Here is a 21,125-nt window from a genome sequence, read left to right as displayed (position 1 = left end):
CGCCGATCGCAGGAGACCACTGGGGGTCGGCTCCTGCGATTGGTAGCAGGGACGCTGGGTGCAGCCGAGCCCAAGGCCACCGCCCAGGGCCAAGCCTGGACCCTGAAAGAAGGCAGAAGGCGGTGGCCACAGCCAAGGCCTGGGTCCCCGGTGCCGGCAGAAAACTGGTGCAGGCAGCCAGGTGAATGAAGGTCTATTGCACGAATCTTCGTGCAAACGGGCTACTAGTATAACATATAAGATGCAAGTCTAAGGGTACAATGTGGTGATTCAATCTGCATATATATTGCAAAATGATTCACTAACACCCGTATTACATCACATAATTATTCTTTATTTTTTTGTGGTAAGAAAAGTTAAGATGTCCTCTCAGAGATCTAGTATTTTCAACTTTTCCTGAGTTAATAAACAGGCCCACCACCTCCAGTGAGTCCCATTATAATTAGGTTCCCCCACCCCCTCAAACCACCTCCACCAAACAACACAATTAAGATAGGTGATGGCAATACCCCAGGTGACACAATAGACAGACCCTAAGAAAGATGCGGCCAGCACCAGATGAAGGACACAGACAGGGACACAGTTCAGTGGTTTATTCTCAGACTTGAGATGCCAATTGTGCCCTGGGGAGCGAGGGGGCGGGGGGGGGGGGGGGAGTAGGCATCATGCTAGAATCTCTTTCATCATATCCCAGCCTTCTGTAAGGAGGAAGCAGATTAAATATATAACGGAGGGGATTTTCCCTTTTAATATAGATCCCGGTATAAATAGGGCAGCACCATTAGGATCCTGATTTACCCCGCATCTTGGTCCCCAAACCACCTGGCATGGTGGGATATGAAGGGGCCTGTGTTCAGAGCTGGGCTGAGGCAGCAAAAGGAATACACAGCTCAGTCCAGGGAAGTCTCACTTCCCTCCGTGTCTGACCTCAGTTCCTTCTTCTCTGAACCCACCTGAAGAGAGGAATGAGGGAAGGGGCCCAGCCTGGGATCAGGAGACGTCCAGTGCTTAACTAGTGGGAAGGGTAGCACCAAAGGGTGTTGGGGCACTGCCTGGGAAGGGAAAGACAGGTGCGGGGCGGGGGGGGGGCACTCATCAGCTCTGGATTAGAAGTTCATTGCGTGGGGGATCAGGCGTGGGAGTTGCGGGTGGAATGGGCACGGAGGGGAAGAAAGACTGCATCACTCCAGCAAGGGCGGGGGAGGGGTTCGGGGAGGGGAGGCTGGACTCCTGGGCCAGGGGAGTCCAGCCCGCAGCCCCCGGGAGTGGAGAAGGGACACTGTTTGACCATGACGAGCAGACTTCCCTCTGAGTCCACAGGCACAGGAGACGATAAATATGGTGGCTTCAAAGCCTCAGCACCAAATGTGCCCCACCTGGGGCTCCCTCGTGGCCCCGGCCCACCCCCAAGCCGCTCAGCTGCTGAAGCAGACAGGGCCCAGTTCAAACCCAAACTTCTGGTTCGTCTGGCCGAAATCGGCGGCGGCCACGTCCCACAGGGGCAGGAACCCCACTCGGGAAGAGCTGAACTCCAAGAGGGTTTTCGCCTGTCCCTTCCGGAGCTGGCGGTGGGAAGACACAGACGGGGAGTCTGGGAGGGCAGGGGGAGCGGGGCCTCCCCTCCCTGCCGGGCCAGCCCCTGCCCCTCTCCCTTACCTGGCAGCCATCGTAAGGGACGGTGACGGTGGCTGCTGCCGTCTGGTTGAAGGACAGCTCCTCTCCGTTGGTGCCGAGGAAGCGAAGGGAGCGGCTGTGGTCGCCGGCGGCCGCATCCAGCCAGGCAGCCGCGTTCTGGCAGGAGTAGGCAAAGCTCTGGCGGGCGCTGGCGCTCAGCAGCTTCAGGAAGGTCAACTGCACCACGCTCACCGGGGAGCCATCGGCGTCCACGTAGGAGAACTGGGGTGGGAAGGAGCAGCAGGTGAGGGCGCCCCCTTGGCCCAGCCAGCCCGCCCTTCATCGCTCTCTTGTGAGCCCTTGGGCACGGCGGCTATGGAGCGCTTAAAATGTGGCTGACGAGCCCTGGCCAGGGTGCTCAGTGGTTAGAGCATGGGCCCATGCCCTGAAGGGTCTCGGGTTGGATTACCTGGTCAAGGGCATGTGCCTGGGTTGCAGGTTCGCTCCCCGCCTCCCCAGTCAAGGAGCGGGTGGCGGAGGCGTGTGCAGAAGGCAACCAGTCCGTGTGTCTCTCTCACATCGATGTTTCTCTCTCTCTCTTTCTCCCCCTCCCTCACTCCCTCCCACTGTCTCTGAAAAGCAATGGAAGAAATAGCCTCAGGTGAGGATTAACCCAAAAGAAAAATATGGCTGATGAGACTGAGAAAGTATTTTTTGACTTTGTTTAAGTTTAATTTTTCATTTCATTATTTAATTCAAATTCTTCAATTCCTAGCTCTTAACTTAGCCTCCACCCAGTTATCTGAAAACTTAGGCTTGGGACAAACTGAGTATGGGGATCTACTTTCCCAACTGCAGGTTTTATGAAAGCTAAGTACAGATCAAGCATTTCCGATGAAATTTAGCTTCCAGATTACAATGTCCTGTGAAGGTGAAATATGCACAAGACTCTGAAGAACTTCTATGAAAAAAAAAAAATGTAAAATGCCTCCATGATCTTCATATTGCTCTGCCAATACTCTGGATATATTGGGTTCAATAAAGTATATTATGAACATATCGCTGGCTTGAGACAACGCGCCCCATAATGCATTCTTTGAATTCCTTCTCTTTCCTGTCTTATGTCCACTTTCCCCGGCTGATATTTTCTGGAATCACCTCCTAGATTTGAGAGGAATCCAAACCAAGACACCGACTTACATTATACCACAGCTTTATTTGTTTCCTTGGACCGTCTGTTTCCTTGGTTATATTCCCAGGAGGATATCAACTTCATGAAGTCAAGAGCTGTGTTTAATTTGCTGCTATGTTCCCAGTGCTCAGCATATAAATATACGTTCCATAAAGGAGTCCCAAACTGAACCCAAGATCCCTCGCCCCTTCAACCTGGTCTTCTCACATATCTCAGCATCTCAGCAGACATCCTATCCCCCAATCAGGAACCGGGCCATACCTGTCTCCTCCCTCCCCTGCAGCTCATCAGTTACTAGGTCCTACTAGCCTGCCCTCGTTGATATTGTTCCAAGTCGTGCCCTCCTCTCTATCCCCATAGCAGCAGCCCCAGCCTGGACCCCTTCCCCCCGCTCCTGGATCAACACATCTGTCTCTTCCTGGTCTCCCAGGCTCCAGGCTCAACAACCACCGCCAGCAGCCCCAGAGGCATTTTTCTAACACAGAGATTTGCTCTGGGCCCCTCCCTCTCTTAAACACGTCCCATGGCTCCCTACTGCCCACGGGTCTTTCTGGGGAGATGGGCCTAGCCTTCCCCAACCTCCCAGCCTCTTCTCTAACCACGTTCCCCCTTGCACTCTCTGAAGCGGAGCACGTGGCTTTTTCCTCTTTAAATTCACCAGCCCCCCTCTTGACTCTGGGCCTTTGCACATGCTGTTCCCTTGCCTGCAACGCTTTTTCTTGTCGTCCTGAACTTGCCAACCCAGCTCACTCTTTCGGTCTCAGCTGAGCTGTGACTTCGCTCAGGGAGCCTCAGGTCCTTCCAGCGCTAACTCTGGGTTTCCACCATGCCCCGTGCTTCCCCCACCACACATCTGATGCGGCCCCACTCACCTCCCTCCCCAGCCTACAGCTCACCAACAAGGCAGAGGCAAGTCTGTCCTGTTCCTCTCACCCCTCGAAACCGCTCTCCCGACACCACACACTGGTTCCCACACTTTTCACACCATCTGCCCCCTCAGCCTTCAGCAACTCACCTTCTTCCCTCGACGGAACGTGCTATACCAGCTTCCAGGCTTTTCCCTGGACCAGGAAGCCAGTTTCACCTGGGAAAGGGAGGGAGGGTCAGTAGCAGGCGCCCACCATGTCCTTTCTGCATCTACCTCCCATCCATGAGGGCTGCAGGTTGTAAGTATCTGGGACTGTCGGGCCGTTGTCTAGCCATGGGAGTGGGCTTGGCTGGTGCACAGGGCAAGGCCCAAGGGGAGGGGGCCCGCCCTCTGAGGCCGCCCTCAACTGATGACTGACAAGAGGTGAAGAGGTGGTGGCTGAATGCCCGGGCTCCCTGTCTGCCCAGGTGGGACAGCTTCCCGGTGCTTGCTCTCCACATTTCCCAGAAGTCCTCAGTGGAACCGAGCCTCGGGTGCTCATGGGTGACATCTTAACAATACCCGCTGCCTCTCTCCATCCCTCCCGCAGCCTCCTGTCCCCTCCTGCTGCCTCCTGGGATCACCTCCTCAATAAATGACTTGCCCAAAGTCTGGGGAGCCCAAACCTAGAACCTTCCTCACTCCCTCTCCCGCTTCTGTCTGAGCAGGAGGAAGGTGAGCTGGTGTGGGAGCAGGGCCTGGGATGTCAGCAACTGTTTAGAGATCAAGTCCTGCATTCCAGCCCCTGTACCCAGGAGGTCTGAGTGCCACTAACCCAGGACTCTGACCAGTTAAAAATAATAATATATCAGAAGAACATTGCCGTGCATTTTTGTAGGACCTATGCTGGCTGCGTGTTTTGCTTGCAGTAGAGATAGCAGTACCAAGTCAGTGTTTAATGAGTATCTCCTGATATGTGCATCAGTACTGCGATTGCACAGCCACCCTGTAGGGGTAGGTTCTTGCTTATGCCCATTTTACAGATTAAAACACCGAGGTGACAGGCTCGGATTCCAATCCAGGCGGTCCAGAGCTGGTGCTGCTGCCTGGTGTGCTCGGTGTGAGAGGCGGTTAGGCTCAGGGCTGCCTGATGGAGGAGCCCGGGATTTCTGGGGGACCCGCTGATGTCAGCTCTCGGCCTGCAGCCTGGAGGACAGTGAGCCCACGGGGCTTATAAGATAGCAGGTCAGAGGAGGCAGTAGCCTGGTGGTTAAGGGCTGGGACTCTGGAGGCAGACTGTCCTGGGTAACCTGGCCACCTCTCTGTGCCTCAGTTTCCCTGTCTGGGGGATGAAGACAGAGCTAGCACATCTGGTGGTTAGGGCTCCATAAGTGAATGCAGCTAAGTGATCAGAGCGGGCCTGACACAGGTAAGCATTACTTAAAGGTTTGCCCCCATTCGTGATTTCTTTGCTAGGTTTTCTTGCCTGTCTTCCTCAGAGAAGGCAAGCTCCATAAAAGCGCGGGGGGGTGAGGGGGAGGTTTGTAGCCCCAGCACTTGGCACACACTAGATGCTCAATAGACGCTGGTTGAAGGAAGGCTAAGATCCCTGACAAAGCCTGTGTTGGCGGGCGGGGTGGGGGGGGTGGGGAGAGGCGGGACCAGTCCCCGTTCCTCCGCGCACGAACGCCCCCAGGGGCACTCACGGTCTCAAACTTCTTGTCGGGGTACAGGCAGGTCTCTCCTCCGGCCGTGAAGTTGCAGAAAACCCTGAGGGCGTCTCGCGCGCAGCCCTGGTTGGGGTCAATCCAGTATTCCCCTGCGGCAGAGCCAGGGGGCGGTGAGGGGGCGGTGAGGGGGCGGGCCCCGACGGCTCCCCGCCCGCCCGGGGCGGGGCAGGACCTCACCGTCCGGCAGGTGCGGGTGGTTGCGGTGCAGCTCGCCGCACACGAGACCCGGGCGCTGGGCAGTGCCGGGAGGGCGCCGCAGCTGCTCCAGCTCCAAGCTCAGCGACGTGAGAGAGGCCAGCACCTCCTCCAGGCCGCCCTCCGGGGCCTCCAGCACCCGCGGGCCGGGGACCGAGCGCCGGCGCCGGCGCAGCCCGTGCAGCTCCGAGGACGGACCCTGAGCAGAGGTGGGGATGGAGAGCAGAGACCAGGGAGGGAGAGACAGGGAGAGAGCCAGGCAGAAATGGAAGAGACACGGGAGGCAGAGAGACAAGGGCGGGCCAGATGAGAAAGGTGAGGGGGAGATTCAGAGGAGGGTCAGACAGAACAGGGACAGGGGGAGATGGAGTCAGAGAGACCCACAGGCGGGACAGAGACAGAAAACACAGAGTTGGGAGAGACAGAAGTACAGGGGGGAGAGAGAGCGAGAGAGCGAGAGAGCGAGAGAGCGAGAGAGCGAGAGAGAGAGAGAGAGAGAGAGAGAGAGAGAGAGAGAGAGAGAGAGAGAGAAGTAATTGAGACAAAGACAGAGAAAGGCCAGGAGAGACAGAAGAGTTGGAGAGAGAGACGGGGAGGAAGGATGGATTGGAGAGAAGGCCCAGTCAGCGTTCCATGGATATCCCCCTAATCTCTCCACACACACAGCCCAGATCCCTCTTCAGCTTTCAAAGCACCTGTCTCCCCTGAACATCTGGTATCTGCCCTGCCTCCCCTGAACATCTGGTGTGTGCCCTGCCTCCCCTGAACATCTGGTGTGTGCCCTGCCTCCCCTGAACATCTGGTGTGTGCCCTGCCTCCCCTGAACATCTGGTGTGTGCCCTGCCTCCCTGAACATCTGGTGTGTGCCCTGCCTCCCCTGAACATCTGGTGTGTGCCCTGCCTCCCCTGAACATCTGGTGTGTGCCCTGCCTCCCTGAACATCTGGTGTGTTCTGCCTCCCCTGAACATCTGGTGTGTGCCCTGCCTACCCTGGACATGTGGTGTGGACCCTGCCTCCCCTGAACATCTGGTGTGTGCCCTGCCTCCCCTGAACATCTCGTGTGTGCCCTGCCTCCCCTGAACATCTGGTGTGTGCCCTGCCTCCCCTGAACATCTGGTGTGTGCCCTGCCTCCCCTGAACATCTGGTGTGTGCCCTGCCTCCCCTGAACATCTGGTGTGTGCCCTGCCTCCTATGAACATCTGGTGTGTGCCCTGCCTCCCCTGAACATCTGGTGTCTGCCCTGCCTCCCCTGAACATCTGGTGTGTGCCCTGCCTCCCCTGAACATCTGGTGTGTGCCCTGCCTCCCCTGAACATCTGGTGTGTCCCCTGCCTCCCCTGAACATCTGGTGGGTCCCCTGCCTCCCCTGAACATCTGGTGGGTGCCCTGCCTCCCCTGAACATCTGGTGTGTTCTGCCTCCCCTGAACATCTGGTGTGTGCCCTGCCTCCCTGAACACCTGGTGTGTGCCCTGCCTCCCCTGAACATCTGGTGTGTGCCCTGCCTCCCCTGAACATCTGGTGGGTGCCCTGCCTCCCCTGAACATCTGGTGTGTGCCCTGCCTCCCCTGAACATCTGGTGTGTGCCCTGCCTCCCCTGAACATCTGGTGTGTGCCCTGCCTCCCCTGAACATCTGGTGTGTGCCCTGCCTACCCTGAACATCTGGTGTGTGCCCTGCCTCCCCTGAACATCTGGTGTGTGCCCTGCCTCCTATGAACATCTGGTGTGTGCCCTGCCTCTTCTGAACATCTGGTGTGTGCCCTGCCTCCCCTGAACATCTGGTGTGTGCCCTGCCTCCCCTGAACATCTGGTGTGTGCCCTGCCTCCTATGAACATCTGGTGTGTGCCCTGCCCCCCCTGAACATCTGGTGTGTACCCTGCCTCCCCTGAACATCTGGTGTGTGCCCTGCCTCCCCTGAACATCTGGTGTGTGCCCTGCCTCCCCTGAACATCTGGTGTGTGCCCTGCCTCCCCTGAACATCTGGTGGGTGCCCTGCCTCCCCTGAACATCTGGTGGGTGCCCTGCCTCCCCTGAACATCTGGTGTGTTCTGCCTCCCCTGAACATCTGGTGGGTGCCCTGCCTCCCCCGAACATCTGGTGGGTGCCCTGCCTCCCTGAACATCTGGTGTGTGCCCTGCCTCCCCTGAACATCTGGTGGGTGCCCTGCCTCCCTGAACATCTGGTGTGTGCCCTGCCTCCCCTGAACATCTGGTGTGTGCCCTGCCTCCCTGAACATCTGGTGTGTGCCCTGCCTCCCCTGAACATCTGGTGGGTGCCCTGCCTCCCTGAACATCTGGTGTGTGCCCTGCCTCCCCTGAACATCTGGTGGGTGCCCTGCCTCCCTGAACATCTGGTGTGTGCCCTGCCTCCCCTGAACATCTGGTGGGTGCCCTGCCTCCCTGAACATCTGGTGTGTGCCCTGCCTCCCCTGAACATCTGGTGTGTGCCCTGCCTCCCTGAACACCTGGTGTGTGCCCTGCCTCCCCTGAACATCTGGTGTGTGCCCTGCCTCCCCTGAACATCTGGTGTGTGCCCTGCCTCCCCTGAACATCTGGTGTGTGCCCTGCCTCCCCTGAACATCTGGTGTGTGCCCTGCCTCCCCTGGACATCTGGTGTGTGCCCTGCCTCCCCTGAACATCTGGTGTGTGCCCTGCCTACCCTGGACATCTGGTGTGTGCCCTGCCTCCCCTGAACATCTGGTGTGTGCCCTGCCTCCTATGAACATCTGGTGTGTGCCCTGCCTCCACTGAACATCTGGTGTGTGCCCTGCCTCCCCTGAACATCTGGTGTGTTCTGCCTCCCCTGAACATCTGGTGTGTGCCCTGCCTCCCCTGAACATCTGGTGTGTGCCCTGCCTCCCCTGAACATCTGGTGTGTGCCCTGCCTCCCCCTGAACATCTGGTGTGTGCCCTGCCTCCCCTGAACATCTGGTGTGTGCCCTGCCTCCCCTGAACATCTGGTGTGTGCCCTGCCTCCCCTGAACATCTGGTGTGTTCTGCCTCCCCTGAACATCTGGTGTGTGCCCTGCCTCCCTGAACATCTGGTGTGTGCCCTGCCTCCCCTGAACATCTGGTGTGTGCCCTGCCTCCCCTGAACATCTGGTGTGTGCCCTGCCTCCCCTGAACATCTGGTGTGTGCCCTGCCTCCCCTGAACATCTGGTGTGTGCCCTGCCTCCCCTGAACATCTGGTGTGTGCCCTGCCTCCCCTGAACATCTGGTGTGTGCCCTGCCTCCCCTGGACATGTGGTGTGTGCCCTGCCTCCCCTGAACATCTGGTGTGTGCCCTGCCTCCCTGAACATCTGGTGTGTTCTGCCTCCCCTGAACATCTGGTGTGTGCCCTGCCTACCCTGGACATGTGGTGTGTGCCCTGCCTCCCCTGAACATCTGGTGTGTTCTGCCTCCACTGAACATCTGGTGTGTGCCCTGCCTCCCCTGAACATCTGGTGTGTGCCCTGCCCCCCCTGAACATCTGGTGTGTGCCCTGCCTCCCTGAACATCTGGTGTGTGCCCTGCCTCCCCTGAACATCTGGTGTGTGCCCTGCCTCCCCTGAACATCTGGTGTGTGCCCTGCCTCCCCTGAACATCTGGTGGGTGCCCTGCCTCCCCTGTACATGTGGTGTGTGCCCTGCCTCCCCTGAACATCTGGTGTGTGCCCTGCCTCCCCTGAACATCTGGTGTGTGCCCTGCCTCCCCTGAACATCTGGTGTGTGCCCTGCCTCCCCTGAACATCTGGTGTGTGCCCTGCCTACCCTGGACATGTGGTGTGGACCCTGCCTCCCCTGAACATCTGGTGTGTGCCCTGCCTCCCTGAACATCTGGTGTGTTCTGCCTCCCCTGAACATCTGGTGTGTGCCCTGCCTACCCTGAACATCTGGTGTGTGCCCTGCCTCCCCTGAACATCTGGTGTGTGCCCTGCCTCCACTGAACATCTGGTGTGTGCCCTGCCTCCCCTGAACATCTGGTGTGTTCTGCCTCCCCTGAACATCTGGTGTGTGCCCTGCCTCCCCTGAACATCTGGTGGGTGCCCTGCCTCCCCTGAACATCTGGTGGGTGCCCTGCCTCCCCTGAACATCTGGTGTGTGCCCTGCCTCCCCTGAACATCTGGTGTGTGCCCTGCCTCCCCTGAACATCTGGTGTGTGCCCTGCCTCCCCTGAACATCTGGTGTGTGCCCTGCCTCCCCTGGACATCTGGTGTGTGCCCTGCCTCCCCTGGACATCTGGTATGTGCCCTGCCTCCCCTGGACATCTGGTGTGTGCCCTGCCCCCCCTGAACATCTGGTGGGTGCCCTGCCTCCCCTGAACATCTGGTGTGTGCCCTGCCTCCTCTGAACATCTGGTGTGTGCCCTGCCCCCCCTGAACATCTGGTGGGTGCCCTGCCTCCCCTGAACATCTGGTGGGTGCCCTGCCTCCCCTGAACATCTGGTGTGTGCCCTGCCTCCCCTGAACATCTGGTGTGTGCCCTGCCTCCCCTGAACATCTGGTGTGTGCCCTGCCTCCCCTGAACATCTGGTGTGTGCCCTGCCTCCCCTGAACATCTGGTGTGTGCCCTGCCTCCCCTGGACATCTGGTGTGTGCCCTGCCTCCCCTGAACATCTGGTGTGTGCCCTGCCTCCCCTGAACATCTGGTGTGTGCCCTGCCTCCTCTGAACATCTGGTGTGTGCCCTGCCTCCCCTGAACATCTGGTGTGTGCCCTGCCTCCTCTGAACATCTGGTGTGTGCCCTGCCTCCCCTGAACATCTGGTGTGTGCCCTGCCTACCCTGAACATCTGGTGTGTGCCCTGCCTCCCCTGAACATCTGGTGTGTGCCCTGCCTCCTATGAACATCTGGTGTGTGCCCTGCCTCCCCTGAACATCTGGTGTGTGCCCTGCCTCTCCTGAACATCTGGTGTGTGCCCTGCCTCCTATGAACATCTGGTGTGTGCCCTGCCTCCCCTGAACATCTGGGTGCCCCACCTGGTTCTGAGCACTGGGAGAACCAGTGGGTACACTCCAACCCTCATCCCTGGGGAACTTACCGGGGGACCCGGGGGGCCTGGCGGGCCAGTGTCTCCACGGGGGCCGAGAGATCCCTGTAGGGAGAAGTCACTTGGGAGTAAACTCTGTTTATGGAGACCCCTTCCTGCCAACACAATCATGTATGCACACACACACAGAGCCCTGGGGCAGGGGCATGCAACTTCAGCACCAAGAATAAAGCACACATTTTCCTTCTATGTTTCAACATCTCTGAAATCAGCATCTTAACATCTCTGGCAAGTCATAATTCTTTGGCAGAATTGTTTTCATCTATAGCAGTTTATAAAATAATGGTGTATCTTACAACTGATGGCGGCTTAGATTTGATGAAATACAATGGTACGTGTTGAATGTGTGACTGAATGACTAAACAAATGAATGGATGCAAAGGAATTATTGAGGGTTCTGGTGCAGTGGAGGGGTGGGGAACTGAAATGTGGGAGCCCAGGGAGAGGGAGTACTTACCGGCCCCCCCTTTGAGCCCTTCTGTCCCAGAGGGCCCTGTGGGGTAGAGACAGAGAGAGATGGAGTCCTGGCTGGCTCACCGTGGTAACCCCCACCTCACAGACCCTTCATACTCACTGCTACGCCTGGGGGCCCAGGAGGGCCCAGAGAGCCACTGGGACCCGGGAGACCCTGGAGAAAGGATATCAGGGTCATCACTGACAGGGTTCATCTCCATGTTCCAGAAAAGCCTCCAGTTCCCTCAAGACACAGCCTCCAGCCTTCAGGTTCCCAGATAGGACCCCATTTTCCCCAGACACAACCCCTATCATTTCAGACGCAGGCTTCCCTCACCCCCACAGCCTACAAACAAGCCCATCTCTGCCTCCCCAACCGTCCCCTCCTTTGAACACATTCTTCCCACTTGGAGCAAGACATACTCACCGGTTCTCCCTTGGGGCCAGGAGGGCCCTGCACGCCTGGCAACCCCTGATCCCCTTTCTCACCAGCTTCCCCAGGGGGGCCAATGAGGCCAATTAATCCAATGTGGCCCTGGAGGACAAAGGAGGCATGTGGGGAGGGAAGAAAAGGGGGTGCTGGGAGGTTTTTCTCCTAGAACCTTGGGGTAATGCATTCTGGGAACAGAGGAGACCCCAATGGAAATGGAGGTGCATGATGGAGGGAAATAACGGAAGGAGGTATTCTTACCTTTTCCCCCTTGAGGCCAGCATCTCCCTTCAGCCCTGGGAGGCCAGAGGGCCCCTGGATGGAGAAGGAGCATCACTTGATGAGACTCAAACATAAAATCTTAAGATCCATGTTGGTGATTGGGGGTGGTCAAATGGGAAATTTCCCAGACTTCAAAGGGAATTGCTAGGGATATGATCATGGGGATGGTCAGGAGCGAGGAGGGATGACAAGGGGTAATGAAGGGATAGGCTGGAGGGTGGCCAATATGGATGCTCAGTGGTGGAGATCAGCGTGGTGGCCAGTGTAGACTATCAAGACTGACAGTCATGTTGGCCTATAAAGATGGAGGGGCACTGTGGTCAGTGTAGACCATCAAGATAAGTGGTCAGGGTAGATGGTAATCATGGTCAGGGTAGACCTGCAGACAGTCAGTGAGGGGTCATCAGCACCCATGGTCATTCGATGGTCACTGAGTGGTTCTTGAGCCAGAGCCTCAGGGACAAAGAAGTCTCTTACCAGGGGACCAGGAGGGCCTATCTGTCCAGGAGGTCCCAGGAGGCCTGGTTCACCCTGGGATGAAACAGAACATGGGGAGCTGCACCCAGCCAGAACCCAGTGTGGACGCCCGACCCCAACCAAGGCCAGCCCCTCCCAACTGCGATAAGAAATTAAAAATGTGCGCACACAGGGAGGTCCTGACCCCACCCCCACCCACCCCTATTCCTGCCCCACTCACCACAGGGCCAGGGATCCCTCGAAGACCTTCAGGCCCAACACGTCCAGGGGGCCCTCGAGCCCCCACGGGGCCTGTCCTCCCTACGGGCCCATCAGGACCTGGCTCCCCCTAAAATGGATGGGGCAAGGGAGGGGGCAGAGTCAGGATGCACCTGCCTCCTGACCTCTAACCAAGAATCTTCAGGGAGGGGGAGGGAATTAGGGCACCCATGGTGGTCACCAGGCCCCTCCCCATTCTGATGGCCCAACTGCTGGCTGAGGGGTCAGGGCAGGGACCCTTCCCTGGGCAGGGGGCACTCACCTTGGCCCCTTTCTCCCCTTCTCTGCCTTCTCGACCCAAGCGGCCAGGAGGACCCTGAGAAGAGAGAGACAGTTAGAGAGGGCCCTTTAGGGATGAGTGTGAGGTTGTGTGAGTGAGTGGGGATCTGTGGGGGTGAATGGGGGTCTTCGGAGGTGAGTGGGAGTCTGTGGGGGTAAGTGGGGACTTGTGGGCCTGTGGGGGTGAGTGGGGGGCTGAGGGGGTAAGTGGGATAAGGTTGGAGCCAGGGGAGCCAGGAGGCAGGTCATCACTCACCCTCTTTCCAGGGGGCCCTGGGGGGCCGGGCTCCCCAGAAGCACCAGGCGGACCCTGTGGAGATTATAACACCAGAAGAGAATTCGCTAACATTGGTTGAGCACGACTACGTTTCAGCATGCCTCTGACCCAAAGACAGCCTTACCCAAACATCACCCAGCACCAGCCCTCTCCTGCTTCCTCCCTCAAGCTCCTCACAGTCATGGTGAGGCCCCAGAGAGGCAAAGCAGGCTCACCTACAGGGCCCTGGGTATCGCACAACCCACTCCTCTGGCCACCCAATGCGCCTCCTCACCAGCCCTGCCCCTTGTCCCAGCATCACATCCTGTTCCCTCACTCACCGGTCCTCCAACATCACCGGGGTCTCCTTTCTCCCCTGGGGGACCATCTAGACCCTGTGGTGGGAGGGAGGGAACAGAGTTGAAAGGGCTCATGGGGGCACATGAGAATTTGGGGGTGAGGCTTGGAGGATAATGAAGGTTATTTGTTCCAATGACCTTCTCTAGGTCCAGGGGGTGGGGAGATGAGGACACCAGGTCTGTGGGTGTGAGTGGGGGCCTGAGGGTGTGAATGGGGGCTTATGGGAGTAAGTAGGGGTGAGTGGGAACCTGTGAGAATTAGGGAATTTGATGGGTTTGGTGGGGACAGGAAGGCTCACACCCACCGAAACTCCAGGGTCTCCAGGGGGTCCTGGATCTCCTGGGAGCCCTCTGGGGCCCTGGAACACAGAATGATGAATAATCACATCTCAGAATTATTGCACATTCATTCATGCATGCATTTAACAGATAAATGGTGCCAGGCACAGTTCTGGTTGCTGGGGATACACGGTGAACAAAACACAACATTTCCACCCCAGTCGAGAGAACATGCTAGTGTTTAATGGAGGCAGGTGCTGAGCTAAGAACCTGACATGCATCATCTCACTTCATCCTCCCAGCGGCCTCCCGGCTCAGGACTCACAGATGGACTGACCCAGAGGGACACAGCGGGGCGGGGGGGGGGGGGAGATCCAAATGGAGGTCCCACTGACTCTGACGCTCCTCGCTCCTCGCTGCCCTCCACCCAAGCCGACCCCCCCTCTATGGCAGGAGGGTCTCAGCCTCGGCCTGACGGCACATCCCACATCAGCACCAAGCTCCACCTTGCCGTTCCCAGCACTGTTAGAATAATCCCATGTGGAAGCAAGTGTCACCCCCACAATGACATAGCACCACTGTATTTTCATGTCGATTCATTCATTCAATCAATCATTGGACCATTCACTCAGCCATGTTCTGGGTTGCTCATGGAATCTGCACACAGGAGCGGGTTTGAGTAAACACGAGTGCCCCTCCCCCAGCTCTCCCTCCTCCTGCCCCAGGACTCACCACATTCCCTTTGGCTCCATCTTCTCCAGGGGGGCCCTTCTTGCCTGGGGGTCCTGCAGCCCCAGATGGGCCTGTGTCCCCCTTTTCACCAACTTCTCCCCTGGGCCCCTTGGCAGAAACAGAAGTCAGAAGAGCCTGGACTCTCCAGGGGTCAAGGTTAGCATGCCTGGATTTAGGAATCCGGGTGGTCTGGGATTTTCCTGGAGTCAGGGGTCAGAGTAGCCTAGACTTCCCAAGGGTAGGAAGTCAAGGGGATCTAGGACTTATAGGAGTCAGGGATCAGGACAGTCCCGTTGCCTAGAGGTCATGGGCAAGGTTGGTCTAGCCCCGTGGTCAGCAAACTGTGGCTCGCGAGCCACATGCGGCTCTTTGGCCCCTTGAGTGTGGCTCTTCCACAAAATACCACGGCCTGGGCGAGTCTATTTTGAAGAAGTGGCGTTAGAAGAAGTTTAAGTTTAAAAAATTTGGCTCTCAAAAGAAATTTCAATCGTCGTACTGTTGATATTTGGCTCTGTTGACTAATGAGTTTGCCGACCACTGGGCTACCCATGTGTCACCCTTCAGTGAATTAGAAAAGGGGTCCCCTGTGGGAAGCTCATCCCCAAACCAGGGCTTATGTTAGACCTGGGCCCCCATCTACCCCTCGGCCCCACACCCTTGTGCAGTGTACAACCTGTATGTAGCACTGACACCTTCCAAGGCCCTATCATCAAGATAAGCCGGGGTGCCCACGTGTTCCTAAGTGGGTGACTTAGGACTGCCCAGAGGTCAAGGTGGCCTGAGGTCCCCAAAAGCCAGGGGTTCCCTGGGATGGGTGCAGGGGCACAGAAAACAGTCACTCACTGGGATGCCTGGGGCTCCGGGAAGTCCTGGGTCTCCAGCCTCCCCTGGCTCACCCTACAGGAGGCGAAGTGAGGGTTCAATGTTGGGAGACAGGGAAAGGCTCCCCAGAACAGCCACCCCCAATCAGAACTGGTTGTGCCTCCCCAACCCTGTGGAGTCCCCTCTCTCTCACCTTCTCACCCACAGCACCGGGCTGACCAACTCCTCCAGGCAGCCCTGGAGAGCCCTGGAGGACCACAAGGGACAGAAGTGAGACTGGGACCCCAACCTCCCCTTCTTGGGAAATAGATGGCCCCCCCTCTGAAGCCCTCCCCCAGCCCCAGAGTCCTCACCTCTGATCCACTCGGGCCATGGGGACCCCGAGGACCTGGAGCTCCATGGGGACCCTGTGGGACAGTCAGAGTAGCATCAAGTGACCCCATGCCCCTCCGAAAGGCTCCAGTAACCACAAACCCCACCTTGATGCTTGCGACCCCCATGATCCTTAAAATGGCAATGTGTCTTGTGATACCGCCCAACATCAATCTAATGGTCACCCTCCCCCTGCCACTACCCTCCCCCTCCCACCCTCCTCCCCATTATCCATACCATGGACCCCACGTCTCCAACCTCCCCCTTTTCTCCAGGCGGGCCTGGCAGTCCCTGTGGAACAAAGAAGCAAAATTGGGGCATAGGGTGTGGGGAACCAGAGGCTATACCCCCAAACTCAGACACCCACCTGCAGGCCAGGGGGGCCAATCACCCCCACGAAGCCTCTCACGCCATCATCTCCTTTCTGCCCAAAGAGGCCTGGGGGTCCCCGGCGTCCCTGAGCCCCGTCTGCTCCCTGGGAGAGGAAGAGGGCCAGGCAACGTTAGGGGCCAGGTCAATGGTTGGAAACAGGCTCGGGGTCAAAGTCAGGATTGAGGTTGATGGTTGGAATCAGGGTTGGGATTAACTGTGGGGAGGGTCAAGGTTAGGTTTGGAGTTAGGGGTGTGGGTTAAGGGTCAGAGTTTGGGAACGAGTTCAAGGGTTGAGTCAAAGTTTTGAGATGGACATCGGGTGATGAGTCAGGTTCAGATTAAGGTCAAGATCATGAGCAGGGTTCAAATGGGGTTGAGATGGAATTTAGGGTTGGGCTTGAGGTTGAGGCCAAGGCCTGATTCAACGTTTGACCTCAGGTTTGAGGTCAGCATTGCAGGGTGGGTCGGGATTGGGGTTTGGGTAGGACTGGGTCAGGGTTTGGCTAATGAGGCATTTGAAGACAAAGTGTGCGTTGGGATTGAGGTTAAGGTCTCAAGCAGGGTTGAGATTGGGGCTGAGGTTCTGGATTGAGCCAGGTTCTGGGATGAGCGCATACTGGTTGCCAACATGGAGGAGATTAGGGTTGGAATTGAGTCTGGGCCTGAGTCCAGATGTAGGACACTGTCCCTTCCCCCCCGGGGACCCAGGGGATGGTCACAGAGCCAGGAGCACCTACCGGGGAACCTGGGTGTCCCACAGGACCCCGTATCCCTGTTGGTCCCGGTGGGCCCTGGAGGAGGAAACAGAGTTGAAAATCCCTCAAGGTCAAGATTGGGGGGTGGCACTGGAGATGTCAATAATTGTCCCCCACCCACTGCCCCCACCAGGAAGCCATGTGACCCCCATGATCCTTAAAATGACAAGACAGACCCTAGCCCTGTCTTCCCAGCCACCAGCTGACGGCTCAGACACAGACATCTGTCCTCAGCGCGGCCCCTCCGGCTGTTCCCCAGACGTCCCCCCAGCACCAGGGACTGGTTCTGGCAGCGGTGGCTGAAGCCCCAAAGGGAAGCTGGGGAGGCGCCGCCCCGGAGCCGTGCAGAGTCACAGCCAGAGAGAATGACATGCCACCAAGGAAAGGCAGAGGAGAGAGGAACTGCCCCAGCGCCCTCCCGCCCTCCTGGGGCCCCAGCGACTCTGTGGGCCCCTTCATTTCAGGCAGCGTGAGTGGCTTCTGTTACTTGCAGGTGTGAAGATGGGGCTCGGGGAGGCAGGAAGCTCCATGGCCTCCCCTCCGTCCCTCTGCCCCGTCCATCTCCACATCCCTCCCCGCTCCCTGAGGACTCACCCCCAAGTGGGGCCCCCACTTACGGCATCCCCCTTATCGCCTTTGCTCCCCTTGTGACCAGGGGCGCCCACTTCCCCCTGCAGAGGAAACAGGATGAGGAAGGACCCCCGCCCCTCAGCCCCCCTCCCCCGCCTTCTCCAGCCCCTCCCTCTCCATGAACTCTCACCTTGTCCCCTTCCTCGCCCGAAGGCCCGGCAGCTCCGGGGGGGCCTGGAAGCCCCAGCGGCCCTGGGATCCCATCTTGGCCAGTGGGGCCAGGGGGACCACGTTCACCCTGATGTGGGAGCAGATGAGGGACGTCGGGCTAGGGCAGGAGTGGGGTCCTGGTGTGTGGAATGGGGAGGGCAGAGCACTTACCGGGGACCCCTTCTCGCCTGCAGGGCCAACAGGGCCTTGGCCTCCACTTTGGCCCGGAAGCCCAATGCCTCCTGCGGGGCCCACAGGCCCACGCTCCCCAGGGGAGCCCTGAAAACAGGGGTCAGGAAATATAACAATAAGAGTAGTTCTCATTTCTGGAGGTTTTTCAAGCTGCCAAGCCCTGAGTTTAAGCGATCACCAGCACTTATCCAATCGGTTCCCCAAAGAGCAGGGGCAGAGGGCGCTGTGAACACCTAAGTCGGGGCAAGTGCCTCCTCTAACCACAGCCCTCAGGCCTTCCTCCTCAGACAAAAATAAGAAAGAGAGAGAAGTCCTCCTGGCAGCCCACCAGGTCCTGCACAACCTCCCCCTGCCCTCATCTCCTCCTACTCTCACCCTGGCTCACTCCCCTCCAGCCACAAGGTCGCCATGCTGGTTCCTCCAATAAGCCAGGCACGGTCCAGCCTCAGGGCCTTTGCACATGCTGTCCCTCCCCCGGAATGCCTTTCTCTGCACATCCACAGGGCTCCTTCCTCACCTCCGCAGGTCCCAACTCAAATCCTCCTTCTCAGGAGGCCTCCCCTGACCAGCCTATCTCAGCTGCTCTTCCCCCCTCTCTGCTGCTTTGTTTGGGGACATTCATCATTGCTCATTGCTCGTCTCCCCAACTAAAACGTAACCTCCAGGAGAAAGAAGGGTTTTGTTTTTTGTTGTTGTTGTTATTTTAAATATATTTTTATTGATTTCAGAGAGGAAGGGAGAGGGAGAGAGAGAGAAAAACATCAATGATGAGAGAGAATCATTGATCGGCTGCCTCCTGCATGCCCTCCACTGGGGATTGAGCCCACAACCCGGTATGTGCCCTTGACTGGAATCGAACCGAGGACCCTTCAGTCCGCAGGCCAATGCTCTACCCACTGAGCCAAACCAGCTAGGGCTGAAAAGAAGGTTTTATATGTTTTTGTCTGGCACACAGGTGAGCATGTGTCAGAGCGATCATCTGGTTGAGTTATGTGATAACCTATGAGATGGGCTATGTTACAGATGAGGAAACTGAGGCTCAGAGTGACATGACTGCCCGGCCAGTGAGTGACAGAGTTGGATGTGGCCCAGGCCTGTCTGACTCCAAAAATTGTGGACTTCATAATGACAATGCCCAGCTTTCCAGACACCCCAAGTTCCTCCACCCTGCTCCCTACCCAGCAGATGGGGTTGCACTTACATTGGCACCGATGGGACCCGGGGGGCCCTTGTCACCCTTCAAACCAGTAGGTCCCTGAAGGAGGAGATGATTCACAGTCAAAAGACACACACACCCCAGGTACCTCCCAGGTCCTCTCTTCATTTTGGGGGGCTCATAGTTCCCACCTTCTTCCAGGCACTGAGGTTTGGGGAGGGGGTCTCCTCCAGGTCCCGCCTGCTGCCGTGCCTTTATTTTCACAGTCGTCCCCCCCCCCCAGGATGCCACACCATGTCCCTGCCCTGAGCCCCCCATTTCCTCCTCTGCTTCAGGACCCAGCACACACAAGAGGGCTCCGAAGGGTACTCACAGGGTCCCCTGGGGCTCCTTGGGGGCCAGGGAAGCCCCGCGGTCCAGGTGGTCCTTCCTTCCCAAGGGGCCCCAGCGGCCCCAGGTCCCCCTGTAGGAGTGCAGAGGAGGAAGGTCAGGCTCAGAGAGGGTTGTCGCCCCAATCTGGGAGCCTGCCCTCCCCTGTGGGGCTAATTCTGAGCCCTCAGGGGGCATGGGGCCATTGAGGGACCTTTGGGGCCCCTCTGCCAGGTCTCCCACAGGCAGGGTCTCACCTTGGCCCCCTCTCTGCCTTCCAGTCCCGGGAGACCTTGCTCACCAGGAGGTCCCGGAGGGCCGGGCGGGCCCCTCTCACCCAGCGGCCCTGCTTCTCCTGTCTTTCCCTGGAGAGGAAGAAGGCGCATCTTGAACGGAGGTGGTCTGGGGTGGGGGGTCTGTCTGAGATCTACTCCCCCCCCCAAATAGCCCCCAACTGGCACAACACTGGGGGGACTTGTGGGGTCCACTCTGACCTGAGGACCCACGACGCCGGCTGGACCAGGTGGGCCTGTTTGACCTTGAAAGCCCTGGGAAGAAAAATTAAAAGGAGAAGTCACATGGGGGGCAAGAAATGGAAAGCCCAATGGGGTCAGAGGTCAAATGGTCACTCACCAATTCTCCTCTCTGTCCAGGGTGCCCAGGTCGCCCGTCTTTCCCCTGAGGGCCCTAAAGGACAAGGTGGGAGAGAGTAGAGGCACCAATAAGGAGCCTCTCCACACCCCAGCTCCCTCCCACCCCCCCTCACCAGGGTGAGCTCACTTACGGGGGGACCCTTTGGCCCAGAGAATCCAGGGGGCCCTTGCAGGCCTGGGAGGCCCTGAAATGGAACCAGAAGTCATTACTCACCCCCCTTGCCCGGCTGTCCTCAGCTCCACATAATGACAAGAGCTAGAACGCACTGAGCGCCTTCTGCATGCCGGGCACAGGGCCCGACCTACAGGAGTCATTTCATTCTCCACTGCAGCCCTTGGGGTGGGGACTGTGGTTATTCCCATCTTGCAGAGGGGAAAACTGAGGCCCAGAGAGGTTCAGTGATTTGCCCAAGGTCACACAGCAGGTAAGTGGCCAAGGTAGGACTTGAACTCATGGCTCTGACCTCAGAGGCTGTGCTCTTTCCACTGCGTTATAATGTCTCCCTACCTCCTGGATTTGTCTCCTCCCCAGAAACACACACACACACACACACACACACACACACACACACACACACACACTCACACTCACTCACCTTTTCTCCAGGGATTCCAGGGGCCCCGTCCTGGCCCACATCGCCCTAGGACAGAGTGAATGAGATTCAGGCCACAGAACAAACTCAACTGGGAGGGTCTGGGAGGGACTGGGGAGCCTGGGCAGAGGGTCTGCCTGCGGAGCCTGATCGCCCACCCCATACCTTGGGGCCTAGTGGCCCTGTGGGACCTGGTTGCCCCCTCTCTCCACGGGAGCCCTGAATAGAAAAGAAGCAAAGATTAGAAGTGAGAGGGTCGGGGGAGCCTAGGAGATGAGATCAAGTCCCCTGGGTCCTATCCCTCTTCTCCCACCAGGGACACCGACTTAACCCAAACCCTCTTCCTTGCCCACTCTTGACCTCCCCAACTCCCCTCTCCTAGTCCCTCCTTCCAGCCCTGCCCCCCAAGACCCTGTGGGGTGGGGAGGCTCCCCATTTCTTACAGGCAGTCCCCGCTCTCCCTCCAGTCCCGGCTGCCCGGCCTTCCCCTGGAAGATCAATCAGGGGAGGGGGAGCAGTTATAGTGCAAACACATGACACCAACACACAGAGGTACCCAGTCACAGACCCAGAAAGATGCCTGTCACCATTTATTCCCAAGCCTGTCATTCACACACACACAGTCACGCAAAGATCACAGACATGTAGGA

General features: G+C 58.1%; 1 protein-coding gene across 1 annotated transcript in view; it reads right to left on the bottom strand.

Moving 5' to 3' along the window:
* Window positions 1-279: 279 nt before the first annotated feature.
* Window positions 280-21,125, bottom strand: part of COL5A3 (collagen type V alpha 3 chain) — a 41,197-nt gene continuing 20,351 nt past the window's right edge. Inside the window, exons 33-67 of the mRNA XM_054717451.1 lie at window positions 20,919-20,963; window positions 20,641-20,694; window positions 20,479-20,523; window positions 20,014-20,067; window positions 19,863-19,916; window positions 19,724-19,777; window positions 19,487-19,594; window positions 19,234-19,323; window positions 18,906-18,959; window positions 17,684-17,791; window positions 17,493-17,600; window positions 17,350-17,403; window positions 16,715-16,768; window positions 15,973-16,080; window positions 15,843-15,896; window positions 15,587-15,640; window positions 15,427-15,480; window positions 15,255-15,308; window positions 14,412-14,519; window positions 13,706-13,759; window positions 13,383-13,436; window positions 13,042-13,095; window positions 12,769-12,822; window positions 12,469-12,576; window positions 12,249-12,302; window positions 11,751-11,804; window positions 11,487-11,594; window positions 11,181-11,234; window positions 11,064-11,099; window positions 10,598-10,651; window positions 5,561-5,777; window positions 5,360-5,472; window positions 3,822-3,890; window positions 1,657-1,896; window positions 280-1,562 (exon numbers count right to left, since the gene is read on the bottom strand). Of these exons, the coding sequence (XP_054573426.1) occupies window positions 1,416-1,562; window positions 1,657-1,896; window positions 3,822-3,890; window positions 5,360-5,472; window positions 5,561-5,777; window positions 10,598-10,651; window positions 11,064-11,099; window positions 11,181-11,234; window positions 11,487-11,594; window positions 11,751-11,804; window positions 12,249-12,302; window positions 12,469-12,576; window positions 12,769-12,822; window positions 13,042-13,095; window positions 13,383-13,436; window positions 13,706-13,759; window positions 14,412-14,519; window positions 15,255-15,308; window positions 15,427-15,480; window positions 15,587-15,640; window positions 15,843-15,896; window positions 15,973-16,080; window positions 16,715-16,768; window positions 17,350-17,403; window positions 17,493-17,600; window positions 17,684-17,791; window positions 18,906-18,959; window positions 19,234-19,323; window positions 19,487-19,594; window positions 19,724-19,777; window positions 19,863-19,916; window positions 20,014-20,067; window positions 20,479-20,523; window positions 20,641-20,694; window positions 20,919-20,963 (2,784 nt within the window). The 3' untranslated portion in view covers window positions 280-1,415. The remainder of the gene's footprint in view (window positions 1,563-1,656; window positions 1,897-3,821; window positions 3,891-5,359; window positions 5,473-5,560; window positions 5,778-10,597; window positions 10,652-11,063; window positions 11,100-11,180; window positions 11,235-11,486; window positions 11,595-11,750; window positions 11,805-12,248; window positions 12,303-12,468; window positions 12,577-12,768; window positions 12,823-13,041; window positions 13,096-13,382; window positions 13,437-13,705; window positions 13,760-14,411; window positions 14,520-15,254; window positions 15,309-15,426; window positions 15,481-15,586; window positions 15,641-15,842; window positions 15,897-15,972; window positions 16,081-16,714; window positions 16,769-17,349; window positions 17,404-17,492; window positions 17,601-17,683; window positions 17,792-18,905; window positions 18,960-19,233; window positions 19,324-19,486; window positions 19,595-19,723; window positions 19,778-19,862; window positions 19,917-20,013; window positions 20,068-20,478; window positions 20,524-20,640; window positions 20,695-20,918; window positions 20,964-21,125) is intronic.

The sequence above is a fragment of the Eptesicus fuscus genome, chromosome 6 (genome assembly GCF_027574615.1).
Source record: "Eptesicus fuscus isolate TK198812 chromosome 6, DD_ASM_mEF_20220401, whole genome shotgun sequence".
Classification (NCBI taxonomy): Eukaryota; Metazoa; Chordata; class Mammalia; order Chiroptera; family Vespertilionidae; genus Eptesicus; species Eptesicus fuscus.
This window is presented reverse-complemented; position numbering and strand designations above follow the sequence as displayed.